This window comes from Oculina patagonica, chromosome 1 (genome assembly GCF_052425735.1).
Source record: "Oculina patagonica isolate OP01 chromosome 1, crgOcupat, whole genome shotgun sequence".
In the NCBI taxonomy this organism is placed as follows: Eukaryota; Metazoa; Cnidaria; class Anthozoa; order Scleractinia; family Oculinidae; genus Oculina; species Oculina patagonica.
The window spans coordinates 27,261,813-27,275,232 of NC_135758.1; the positions used below are offsets into that span (position 1 = coordinate 27,261,813).

The 13,420-nt window shown below is 38.9% G+C and overlaps 2 protein-coding genes across 2 annotated transcripts; one reads left to right on the forward strand and one right to left on the reverse strand.

Moving 5' to 3' along the window:
- Positions 1-1,840: 1,840 nt before the first annotated feature.
- LOC144646117 (adenosine receptor A1-like) lies at positions 1,841-2,863 on the reverse strand. The gene has a single exon (XM_078505645.1). The coding sequence runs from the start codon at positions 2,861-2,863 to the stop codon at positions 1,841-1,843; it is 1,023 nt and encodes a 340-aa protein (XP_078361771.1).
- A 5,986-nt stretch (positions 2,864-8,849) lies between these two features.
- Positions 8,850-12,939, forward strand: LOC144646126 (uncharacterized). The gene is made up of 4 exons (XM_078505656.1): positions 8,850-8,888; positions 10,027-10,226; positions 11,362-11,433; positions 11,565-12,939. The coding sequence occupies exons 2-4, from the start codon at positions 10,027-10,029 to the stop codon at positions 12,937-12,939; spliced, it is 1,647 nt and encodes a 548-aa protein (XP_078361782.1). The 5' UTR covers positions 8,850-8,888.
- The last annotated feature ends 481 nt before the right edge of the window (positions 12,940-13,420 follow it).

Consider the following 13,420-nt stretch of genomic DNA (forward strand, 5'->3'; position numbering starts at 1 on the left):
GCTTTCCATTTAACGGCTTGTAATTTATTGCTATCCAAAACGGCGAATCTGGGAGGCACATTTCACTTGGTCGTTGAGCGATGTATTCTTCAAACAGCATCACTGGGCATCTTTCTTCGTGGTTGGTGGCCCACATTTTGGGATTGAACTTCCTTTCATTTGCTGAAATTTTCCTTAGTCGTTCCACTGACCACTCGACGTACTTTCCGGCACTTGTGGAGACGATTTTAAAATCACCAAACTTCAGCTGGTGGTGCTCCTGGCGACCGCGGAACCCAAAGTGTTGACTAATATTCAAGAAATTAGCGTTGGTGAGTGCTTCGCCGTCATGTTTTCCGAGGATTTGTTTCTCCCACAGCTCTTCAATCATCTCAACGGACAACGGTTGAGCGGCATTTGGCTTATTGCCTTTCCCCGACTTCTTCAGAAACTTGACTTTTGCGTCGAGGGCTTTGTTGGCTGTGGCGAAGTCTTCGTCACGAATGATGGAGAATCCGGCATTTTTTTCCTGCAAATACCGGTCAAGACCGCGTTGAATGGTTTTCAGTGAAGACGGTTCAAATTCTTCTCCCTTTGCCGTGCGTATTTCCCAGTAAAAATGCTTTAAAAGCTGGGAAAGTTCTTGTTTCGTGTAAACTTCAATGGCTTTCTTCTCGACCTCGACAGAATCGCTCTGTTCAAGCCAGGCTTGCCAGGTGCGTACGGCAAACTGCGTTGATCTGCTTGTATTTATACTCTTCTGATCTTCTACGCTTTTATCAAGCTCCTCCTCTGACATTGTTTTCACCCGTTTGTTTGGAGCTTCATTTTCTTCGTCTTCAAAATCAAAATTTGAATCAAAAAGCGTAAAATTTGGAAACTCCGTCGCCATTGTTTCGTCTGAATGTTTCAGTACTCGTCGGCAAACATCGCACAATTGGTAAGCGCGTCCAAATTTAGTTTTGGCGGGAAAGTTTTCACTCCTCTTACGATCGGTAAACACCAGCTAAATTTAAATTACGAGGTTTTGTTTTATTGGTGAAACCTCTTCAATTCATCGTACGGTAACGCTACTTAACTTCAAAAGTGACCGTGATATGGGGGCATATCAGGTCAGTGACTTGATATCGTAGGATATCAGGACAGTAGATCGCGCTTCTGATTGGCTACTTGCGAATTTGGGTACGGTAATTTCCAAAACGTCAGAAAACCGCCCAAAATTACTGCAAAGTACTCAAAATCAATAAAACTGTACTTAAAAACCGTAGAAAGGTGAAAATAATAACTGAAGTTATTTTCCATTAATAGAAACACGAAAATTACAAATTTTGGAAAACATGCCTGGGAAACATTCCTGACACAACAACCTATCCTACCTGTCAAATAATTTCCAGATAAATTAAAGATAAACTCGCAAAGTTTGGCAGCGTTTGGTTGAATCTTGAAAACGTTATAAGCGTTCAAAGTCAGCGCGGGCACTTTCCGCCCCCACCCCCGGTCTGGACAGGGTTAAGGAAAATAAGTTCAGCTGGCGAGCTTCAGTGGAAACTTATACTAAAACCAGGAATAATACTAAAACAAGGAACTTTTAATTAGGATGCATAGCTGTTCTGTAACACTATTATATAAGGCAAGCACAATGCAAGTCAGCGTTAATATATGAAGGAAACAGAAAACTGCGTTGCTTCTGTGTTTAAACATTCGAGTGAGTCAGAGAAAGTACACGAGTAGCCCTTGCCTCTTAATTCCATGATGATGGTGGTGTTGGTGGTGATGATGATGATGACGATGATGATGATGATGATGATGATGATGACGATGATGATGATGTGATCCTGTGCATTGTTTACAAAAAACCTTGCTAGACGCTGGATATCTTTCTGTCTTCATGGCCAGAACGATTTTCAGGGATTTTACTTCCGGCTTGCTTATGCCATGGTGCTACCGTAACGACGTTTACCTTGCCGCGTAACTTCAGATGAAGCAATTTGTAGAGAGCTCTTTTAAAATGAGGAAGCCGCCAGGCGTACAAGTATGCGTTAATACCCGAGTTACATAGCACGATTAAAAACTTTAAATCCCGAAACCATTGGACCATCAGACAGCTGCAGTTTGAGCAAAAATTTAACAAGTAGATCATAACACAAGCTGGTGTGAACGAAGCGAGAAAGGCGAGAAGAACAATCATCAACGCCTTGGCTGCCTTGCTTTCCTTTTCCGTGTTGATGAGGTTGTTTCTGTTCTCCTGTTTGTCGGATTCGGTACATTCCCCTGCTCTTCGATCTTGCCAGTATTTCGATCGCTCGCTCAGGCGTTTAAGGATGCCTACATGAACAAAGATGAGAACCGCAAATGTGCTGAACACGGCGGTGTTGGCAAAGATAAAGGAGTAGAATATGAAACCGAGTTTGAAGTAGATGAAGGAGAAACCCAACGCCACGACCCAAATTGACACCGATGTCACAATGGCGCGTTTGGACGTAACAGTTGTTTTATACTTCACTGGTGAAGCTACCGCGACAAATCTGTCTATTGTAAGCGCAGCTAGTGTTAAAATAGACGCTGTGCTCAAGATGAAAAATAAAATATGCAGAATTTCGATGTCCACGACGTTGAGTTGAAGTGCTTCGTTGATGTGAAACGCCACTGAAACTGGGTCCATGATCGCTCCCACCGCTAGGTCCGTTACAGCCAAGCTCAGCAGGAAATAATTGAATGGTGTTTTCAAGTTACGGAAGGGATCCTTTATGATAGCTAAACAGACAAGGAAGTTGCCTGGGATTGTAACAAGAGCGAGAAAAACTGAGAAGGATGCTGTGAAGTACGAGAGACTTGTTGGAGGATGAAGGCTGGCACATCTTGTAGGCGCCGATAAAATGATCATTGCCAAATTTCGAATTGTACAGTGTTGTTAATAACACTTAAAAAAGTGGACTTTTGTCTTGATACCGGTTTGTCGACTTGAGCTCGAGACTGGTTAAATTTAGTTGTGTGGCGCTTCACCATCCATGAACAGAGGCTTCTTCCCACTTAGATGTTAATTAATATCAACCCAGACTGAAGATAGTCGCGCTGTCCAAATATAAGTTGAAAATTTTTTATCATTGTCGCACCAGCTGCATCATAAAGCTTCTCTAAAGTCGTCTTTAATTAACGTTGTATAACTATATCCCCAGAGCTTTCAAAGAAAACAAAAAGCAAATGTTCTTATCATGATGTAAAAAATGTAAACAGAAACAAAAAATTGAATAATGAGAAATAGCGGTTTGCCTGAAACATCTATTTGCCTTTTACACACCTTCGTATTTGTCTACACACCTTCGTATTTATTAGTGGTTATGTTGGTACACGAAGACATTTTCTTCGACAAAAGAGGGGGGTGAATAGGAAAACGGATCGACGGAATTTGATAACATTTTTACCCGGATTTCGGATTCAGAGCATATTTTTTAACGGATTTTTGGATCCTGCAATTAAAGCTGATCGTGGTTTCATCTAATTTTTGGGCTCGGATTTTGGATTTTGCTTGCAATAAAGTTCGGATCGCGGATCTCAACGATCCTCAGAAATGCTTTGCTTTGTTTTACTTTTTGTTTTTTGGTCACGCGCAAGACTAACCGCATATCACGCAGTACGGAAAATGGAGGATTGTAGGATTAACAACAGATTTCTAATGTAGAGGTAGTCCTTTTAGTTTATCGTTAATATCGTAAAATGCTGATTGCTTCTTAGATAACACAAAACAACTCCAGATGCGTTTTTCACAAATTCTGGCAACAAATAAAATTTGGATTCGAAAGTTAGACCTTTTTCTAACGGATCGGCGGATTTGGTCATTAAATCACAACAGATCGACGGATTCGGTCGTTAAATTATGACGGATCGGCGGATTTGGATACCCCTATTCACCCCCCCTCACAAAATGTGTGTGTTTTTTTAATCTTGTACATAAGAAAATTTGCCAAAACTTAAAAAATTGGTTCCGTATACTTCGTTCGCGTGTGGTTTTTTGTCCTACTGTGTAGCAAGCTTTTTTGGGGTTAATTTTCTTCTCCGAAAACGAATCAAACACAGACATTGTTGCTTGTATTTCTTACTCATTGCAAGCAGTTGCGACTCGAATGCTTTCGCTGTCAGTATGATCAGTTGGTCTAAAATATATCGCCAGTGATATTTACAGCAGCGGATAGTCCGTGAAACACGGCTTCTATGTTAGTTACAAACGGCCCTTATCGCTTCACAGGCGAATTTCAACAACGTTGGAACGGGGGCGTAAAGGTTTGTGTATGGCGGGTTTGCGTTATTTCTGGTGCGGCTTTGCGAAGTTTTTAATTTTAACCTTCGGTATTATGGCATTTTGCGGTTTGTGGAAATTTTTGGTTAAATTCGATGCGGTATTGCGGTTTGTTGTAAGTTTGTTTGTGCAATTTTGTGACCCCCTTTACGCCCCCCTCTTGGAATGAAAGAGATGGGAACCACACGCAAATTTGTCGTTTCATCCTAGCAACTACGAAAAAAACACCTCTTAAGCTTTGCCTCAAATTATATATGTATAATCCGATTTCATACTTTTCGCCGCACGTTGGTTGGAGTTTTATCCATACATCGCAATAATGACATTTCCCATTCCCTTTCATACGCATGCATCTTTAATCGTTAAATATCCTAGAATTTGTCTGCATAACTTGAATGACGTGCTTATACTCACCTTTCTGCGGTCTCACATTCCTCTTTCTTCTTTGATAACTTTCAATGCACCATGAAAACGAAATTAAAGACGCCTTTGCAATAAAATATAAAGAATAAAAAATACACATGCAGCATGAGTATATAAATGCAGTTTAATAAACCACCATTAATATATTGTTCTACAAAAACTGTCATATTTGTTTATTAATAGGTTTTCCTGTCTAATTGTCAATGGCAGAATAACTCGTCAATATAAGTATAAAGGTGTAATTTTTGAACATCACGCAGCAGCTGCAGCTTGCATACATATAATGCTGAATAAGCTTATGTTGCGGCGGTTATCGAAGTTTTTGTGTAAAGGTGGATTTTCACTAACGCGTTATTTTTTACTTGCGTTTACGTCTATGAAAAATGAGACAATGTATGAACGACTTGCGTACACATGCAAGTCGTTAACACATTGTCTCTCAATTTTTTAAATTGTCAGAATTGCTCTTTTAGGAAACCGCTACGCGAAAGACAGATGAACTGCTGTCCCTGAAGTTGTCTCTTTTCGAAAGTACGAAATTTGACTTTTTAGTAAGTTTTACCACAGACTGTTTTGAAGCTATTCCGGATTTCCTCTGTTGTCGAAAAAATGGTATACAAAAAGTGTGAAAAGGTTTCGGAAAGCGTTAAAGTTTTCGTATTTGTGCAAGGTTTAACTTTCTAACTCATTTCGCGTTAAATTTTTTTCAGTATAAATATAAAATACCTGAAAGATGCTTCTTTATCCTAATTTCGTCTTAAAGTGTTGAGGTGTTTTGTTGTAGCTATCAGCAAAAAACACGAATTATCAGTTATCTTTGCTTTTTAATTTTGGGAAGTTAATTAAAGCTAGTTTGGATTGGGCGTTTTGTGTAATATGTTCCTTTTAAGGCCATTGTCAAATTTCGAAATTGTTGAGGTGTTTTGTTGTAGCTATCAGCAAAAAACCCGCATTATTAGTTATCTTTGCTTTTTAATTTTGAAAAAGTTAATTGAAGCTAGTTTGGATTGGGCGTTTTGTATATTATGTTCCTTTCAGCATATAAATTGATATCTGTCAGTCAACATGCATTCGTCGTCCATGACGTTTTGTTGGAAAATCGCAAACCACAAAGAGAAAGATTTGGAAACACCTCAGCAGATGCTTTTATTGGGAAAATTGTTAATCTAGCATGTCCGGTTTAAAATAATATTGGGAGTATAAAAATAATCCATCAGACTTGGACTTGACGTCAGAAAAAAGCATTTCCTTCACAAATAAACCACAAATCTTGATCCTTATGAGTGCAAAAGTATAAAAAGAAGGAATGAAAGGTCTAACAGGCGAGAGGAAAAATTCTAACAGCTTAGCGGTAACATTTTGTTGTCCACGTCCTAGAATCGAACAATTTAATATTCTCTCATCAGCAAAAGCTTATCACAGCTTACAGTTGTGACGATAGTTTTTTTTGCGGTCGGAACTGGGTTTTTGGACCAATGAACAACTTCTGGACTGTAGCAGGAAACGCTCTGAAATTTCACCGAATACAAAGAAAACTCAGCTCGGTAGAACGGCCACTTGCTTGTGGGAACGGAGTCTCGTCACGAACTCCTGGTACCTGGAGATCTAACTTCAAGGATCCTTTTTACAGACGTCAAGGGTCGGACAGAATTTGGGTCCAACAGTAGTTTATTGCTCGAGGATGAAAATCGTCGATGTAATCACCGATGCCATTCCACCGTCGATGTAATCACCGATGTAATCAAAGAAACTTTTACAACGAAGCTTCTTATATATCGTTGCTACAAATAAAGTGTTTACAATGTGAACAGAAGCCTTCTATTGCGTACAATAAAGAAAGGAAACGATTGCAATTACAGCAGCGAACTTATATCAACAGTAGGAAGTTTACAAAATTGAAAACGAGAACTTAGATCAAACTTCACAACATTGAAATCACAAATAGCGAACTTAAATTAAGCTAAAACAAGCATATGAAATTAAAAATGAAAAACTTATAAAGATATTGGTTTGCTCAGCTAACTAACTAAGAGCAATCTCTGAATAAAAAGCAATAAAACTTCATTAAGGAAAATCAGTTCAGCTGGCGACCTTCCGTGGAAACTTATACTAAAACCAGGAATAATACTATTAAATAGATTTAGCCAAGCCTAAAAGCGGAGCTCTCCAGTCATTTACTTTGCCCTTTTTTGAGAGGAAAAAAATTGGAGCCCGCGATCCAATGCAAACCCTTACTTGGCCAGCGGTAATCTTCACAAAAACATTCGACCTCGATAAGTTTTATATCAGAGCCCGGAATATGGTCATGTGATACTTGTCAGTGGATTCCTTGTTTTGACAGCTGTCAATTGACCATAACATGGGTATCAAAGCTGACGTTAACATTAACCTTAACCTATTTCTGGAGTATGGCCGCCGTGTTGGGGCGACGTACGTTGTCGTCGTTGTCGCTAGGGGCACGTGCACGCGCCTGCAAACCATGCCGCTAGCCATGATGGCCATAAAAAACCAAAAGCATAGTTCTGTAAATTTTCTATGGGTATGGGGCTCTGCTCTGCGGCCCTTCTGGCCGCCGGGAGATCCGCTAAAACAATAAACTTTTGATTAGGAACGGAAAACTAAAACGATACTCGCCGCATACGAAACAACGATGCAATGCAGCAAATCTTTGACGTTAAACGTTATATGTTCGCATCCTTGCCTATTTCAACTTGCCACAATTAGTTTTCACGATCATTCATATTTGAATCGATTTCTTTGTAAAGATGAGAACAATTTGTTTATATTTTACAAAATAAGTTTAATTTCGTGTTTGGTTCATCGAGTACTGTAGGAAAAATTGTTTTTTTTTTAACAAAAAAGATAAATGGTTTTGGGGTTTCTTGTTACTCTGGATTTTTATTTGCATGCTATTTAACAATTATACGGCAAGCTCGAGGTTTCAATCGGCGGACAGTTTGCGAGGGAGACGTCTCGAGTTGCATACATAACTGCGATGATCTTTCACATGTAAAAGGCACACGGCTATATTTTTAACATCCTATAGCTATCACGTTGTATTATATTCGTCGCTTAACCCAGTTCTTTACAACTGAGGAGCGCAAAAAACAGTGGTCAAGTCTAGTTACATTCTGTTGGATCTACAAAAATCGACTCCAAAGAGAAAGTTTGCGGGACTGTCTCGCCAAGATTCAAGACAAGTGGCAAAATGTTTTACCTTATACCACTTTACACCACCTACTAGAATAAACTGTCTTAGCTTTGCATGTTTTGCTTCTCAGTTTTTCCACACGCTTTAATGTGCTTTAACTTTTTTAAAAAAAGTAATCACTCTGGAGATTTATAGCGTTAAGAAATGCGTTTTCAAATTATTTCCTCGACTCGCCTTTTGCAGTCACATAGCCGCATTGCCTAAAACTTTGAGAATTGTCATCCAGAAAAAAAGCAAAAAACCTTCGAGAATTGACATCTGGAAATAAAATTTACATTGACTACAAAAAGCTTTGTTTAAAAGACCCCACAGAAATGTTCAAACTTTTTATAATTTAAACAAAACACATTATCACTTGCAAAGTAGAAGCAGCTCTATGGGCATCCAAGGTCAGTCCGACCTCCGAAGCGACTGACCTTGCAATACGCCATTTGCAGTTGACATTAATATCTGCCTTTACAGTACAATGGTATAAGTGACAAAGATTTTAATGGGTGTGTTGTATCATCTGTTCTAGCTATTGGTTCTAGCAACGATAATGGGAAATGGAAAGCTTTCACTAAAATTATTTATATTGTTTTCCACCCTGTGCTCGCATAACCTGGCAGCTGGATTTCATAATGTTTTGGTCGAATTTGTAAAAAAAAAAAAACAATTTAATCGATCGTATTGTCGGTCATTTAAATTAGTTCAATTAGCTCTTATAATGATTCCTAACTTATATTCGCTGCTATTGGATGATACTGTGCACATTTATAAAGCTGTGTAAAGAAACAAATTTCACATATTGTAGCTCATTTTCAATTAGTTAAATTAGTTGTTTTTATGTTTCCTTACTTATATATCCTGCTGTTGGATGTTCGCTCTTTATCAAGTTGTGGCGTTATCGGGTGCTCACACAGTCATTAACCTTTGAAATCGTATCATCGTTGTTAACAAGCTCAAATTTACCTAACTTAAACCTGCAGCAAAACACGCAAGGTAAGATCAGTGTTCAGTTTCCTGTACTTTTCCTTTAAGATTGCCAATCAAATCAGGTTTTATTTGGCAAAGGTAAGAGGCCTTATCTAGATCATTTGCAGCATCACTTGCGATGGCTGTAAGTATCTCTCAAAGCAGTATTTATCACGCTGGAAGATCGGAGAAGTGCTATCTGCAATTAACTGATCGAACATGGTGCACTTTACTATAGTTTTAGCCCACTGAGGATTGTAAAGAATCCTTTAAAAGACATTTTCATGCTTATAATGTTAGAAGGTAAACATATTGTATTTTACAGCCTGTATAACCGATCCTTCAAAATTTGTCGTGAACTTTGTTCAATTATGATTGTTTTATTTTCTGTCTTTGTACGCTTTAACTTTATAGGTTAAAAGGAAGTTAGATCTGTACTACATGACGAGTCGTCAGTACCGCAAAATTCTAAGTTTAAAATGCAAGGCACTTTTTAGGTGCAAGCATATAAGCCAAAGTTATGCCACACGAAGCGATAATTGTGAAAAATTAATTATTTGAAAATTAATCATAGAGGACCAACGCGAGTACTACATTTCTTAATAATAATTTAATAACAACGGGAAAATTTTCTCCAACTTTTTCTTTCGTGGTAGACACGCCCTTTTCATTTTGTCTGTTTGCATGTTGTTTCATTTGTTTGTTTCTTTGTTTGCTTGCTTGCTTGCTTTACCTCCGTTCTTACTTGTTTGTTTATTGTCAGTTTAACTCAAATGTTTCCAGCAACCATTAACATGGATGTATCAACTCGATGAAATTTAGAAACTTCAAGCTTAATACAGGCATTTGCCGACTACAACGTTTGGTAAGCTCTTGCACTAAGAGGAGGCGCAGTGCCGGGGGTAAATGTTGAACACCTTTCACTTTAGATCAAGAGCCCTGTGTTGAGCCTGACCAATTAATTTCCTGAATTCCGTTCTTATTCAGATCTGTCCTATCAAATCAGTCAATATATAAATATTAAACATTGTTATGATGGATTTGTGGAACAATCTCGTGGAAAAAGCCCATTTAACATTCCAAACCACCAGACTGGCCCGCCAGTTCTGACAAATGGAGAGCACCCTTATGTTATCATGCAGTGAACTTTCTCGACTTTTTTTAGATGAGTCGAGCCTTTCAGTCAAGTCTTCTCGTGTTATTTCTTGTCATCTTTGCGGGAAATAAGATCGGAGGCAGCAGAGTTTGTACAGATACCAGATGTACCTGCTCTCGAGATGAAGAGAACATCACAGCAGTTTGCAGAATGAGTGACTTGGAAAATATATCACAGTCTTTCAACACTCCTTCGGATGTCAACTTTTTGTAAGTTATACTGAAAGCATAGCCTAGTCTAGCTAAGTATTGCACACTTATATCGTACGCCAATGAAATGAAATAAGTGACTTGGAAAATACATCATATCAAGGTCTTTTAAAACTCCTTCGGCTGTAAACTTGTTGTAAGTTATGCTGAAAACATGGCCTAGTCTAGCTACGGTATTGCACACTTAAATCCTACACCAGTGAAATGATTATAATATACAGACTTCTGTTATAGGCCTGGCAATGAACTTAACAAGAAAGAAACAAGTCAATATTACAGACTGCGCGTTCCAGGAATACTAACACTTATTGCATACACCGTGTTCATACACCGTGATGAAGAAAAATTTTGTTTTCTTATAAACATTTTCTTTTGTTTTTCAGGGATCTATCTAACAATAAGATAAAGGTGATCAAACGAAATGCCTTTCAAAACTTCTCAGGACTCTTCTACTTGTAAGTAAGAAAATTTAATTATAACCCAGTTTCTTTCGACTTGAAGCAAAGATAACCACCCCGCATAATAGAAGTTTGGCCTAATTTTTTAAGTATACTTGTAGTTATAGTGTCTTTTTTCGTTATATATTATTTAATGTTGAGAATTGAAGACATATGTATATTTTCGTTTTTCATGTCATGTGCCATTGAAGAGAAATGTCTCAAAACCAGTTGAGGAAACTACTGCCAAACAGTTTTGTAGGCCTTAATAACATGCTTAAACTGTAAGTTTCCATTTTCAATAGTATGGCTTTATGATGTTTTGTATACCTAACATGATAATCAAACATGTCGTGTTTTGCGGCTTGGCTAGCTTGGCTAGCAATAGGTGATTATATAAGGCGTGGGTACACTCTATAGCTATCGATTTATTAAAATGATGTGTTCATGGGTTATGAGGCCATAGACTGATAGTATTGACATCTAGCCAATCATAGCAACGCTGTTAACACAGTGAGCCAATCAGAAGTCGAAGAAAGAACATGTGACCAGAACCAAGACATGTGCGACTGGTTCAAACACGTATGATTACGTTCAAACACAGTTGATTGATAGTTTTTCCTCTTTCGGCCAGTGGTATTCTTCTTTGCTCAGGCGACTGAAATAATGATATATTATTACACGATTTTTCTTGAAAGGTCGCTGACGTATAACAACATTCAGGTGATTCACAAGGACGCATTTAGCGGTCTTCATTCTCTGCAAACACTGTAAGTGATAAAAGATGTTAGCGTTATTGTTGGATTATTTATCTTGTAATTGTTGACGGCATGTTAAGGCAGTTCTGTGTTCCGGCAACTGGCCTCACGAGGTTTTGAAATGTTTTTCGTTTACCTGGCAGGAACCTGGCAGGCAACAATCTCCAAATATGGAATGCCCACGGTGCCTCACTGCACCTTCCATCTTTGATGATTATTGATGTGCAAGGGAACATGGGATGGAGACCTGAAGAAAAATATCTTTTAGAATTACCAAGACTAAAAGAGATAAGGAATGTGTCCTGGGCTGCCGAATGCTTGGACTGTTGGCTCATCAGAAACGTTAGCGAGGACGACATCAATTCATTCAACAATACACTTTTCAACTGGACCAGTCCTGATACATGCATCAAATATTATTACACGTTCAGTGATTACCTTGTGTTGCTCGCACGGCACCGTTTCCTTCTCAGAGAGTGCAGAAGTTTATACGACTGCATGAATCGGAAGGAGACCAATGTCACCAAGTCCGACCCTTGTTGGCCTACCAACCAACGCGTCTTTTCAGTGCAATTGCTGTTAGGAATACTCGGATGCTGCCTGAATTTGATTGTTGTTCTTAACATTTTGATGACCAGATCCTTAAGAAAGAACGTTTCCATGGTACTTGTAAGTAATTTAGCCCTGGGAGATACCTTGCTTTATGTATTTTCAGCTGTAATGGCGTCTATCGTAGTGAGCAGTCAACGCGAAGACTTGCAAAACTCTTCGGCCATTCTTTGTCCCAAAGTTGGATCTCTCTGGGTGCTTGGGCAATGCACAACTTCCATTACCTCTGTCGCACTCACTCTTGAGCGATACCTATGTATAGTTTTCAGCATGAAGCCTGACATTCGCATGACACCCAGGTTAGCTTCCCTGGCGATAGCTTTTAACTGGGTCATTGCAGCATCGATGATGTCTGTTGCACATTACTTCGACCTTTACCACCGTACATTCGTATGTATTCCTGTGGAATTTGATACATCACGTCCTCGTGGGGCCCTTTACACCATTGCTCTGGTCTCTGGTGGAATAATTCTTTACCTGGTGACCATCCCATTGTATCTTCACATTTACAAGGTTGTCAAACGATCCAGTCAACAAATGGGAGTGCAGCGAGAGTCGACTCTAGCCAAGCGAATTGCCGTCTTAGTCGGGACTAACTTGGTGTTCTTTTTCATACCAATTCTGTCGGTGGTGGCATGGTATTTTCTCGTTGCACCTAGCCAAAGAAAAATGTTGTCTATGTATTTCAAAACAGCAATAGGCGAGTGGATCCCTCTGTATTGCTTGAGCATTAACTCCTGTTTAAATCCTCTGGTACACGCGTTTAGAAATGATAAGTTTAAAAACGCTTTGAAAAGGAAACTACCATGCAGAAAAAATACAATACAAGTAACAGAGCACCTTTCACTCAATAAAACATTAAGTTTATCCTCGTCGATAAACAGCAGTCCTGTCGCTGGTTGTTCCTAAAACATGGTTTCATGAGACGTCAGACCACAAACGAAATCAAATTTTAGAGAACGGAGTTTAACAGAGGACCGAAACTCGATACAGAAACGGGCTGGACTCAAGAAACGGAACGGTTAAGTAATCTTACTTCTCTGATGCATGGGAATGGGCCCTGGCTGGGAATTGAACAGATCCACTCATACCTAGTCGCTTTTTATTTGTTTGGGGCTGAGAAAAGATTGGAGACAAGCGTGGATTGAGGAGCGCTTGCAGTCAAGGAAACCATTTTTTTATTATTTTCCCTAAAACATAAATAACAACCTGGAGCAAGGCTAGGAACGAAAGGTTCAAGTTTGCCTACCGACTTTTTCTTTTTTCTTTTTGTTTTATTTTTGTTTGTTTTTTTCTTTTTGGAAACGTGGCAAAACAAATTCCGAAATTGTCACAGGTTACGCTATTTTCATGGTCTATACTCTCATTGTCCATAGCTCTCGACCAATGA

Coding starts and splice junctions, on each gene's coding strand:
- LOC144646117 (XM_078505645.1), bottom strand. CDS start 2,863: ATGATCATTTTATCGGCGCCTACAAGATGTGCCAGCCTTCATCCTCCA.
- LOC144646126 (XM_078505656.1), top strand. CDS start 10,027: ATGAGTCGAGCCTTTCAGTCAAGTCTTCTCGTGTTATTTCTTGTCATC. Junction 10,227..11,361: donor CCTTCGGATGTCAACTTTTT/GTAAGTTATACT, acceptor TTTTCTTGAAAG/GTCGCTGACGTATAACAACA. Junction 11,434..11,564: donor CTTCATTCTCTGCAAACACT/GTAAGTGATAAA, acceptor TTTACCTGGCAG/GAACCTGGCAGGCAACAATC.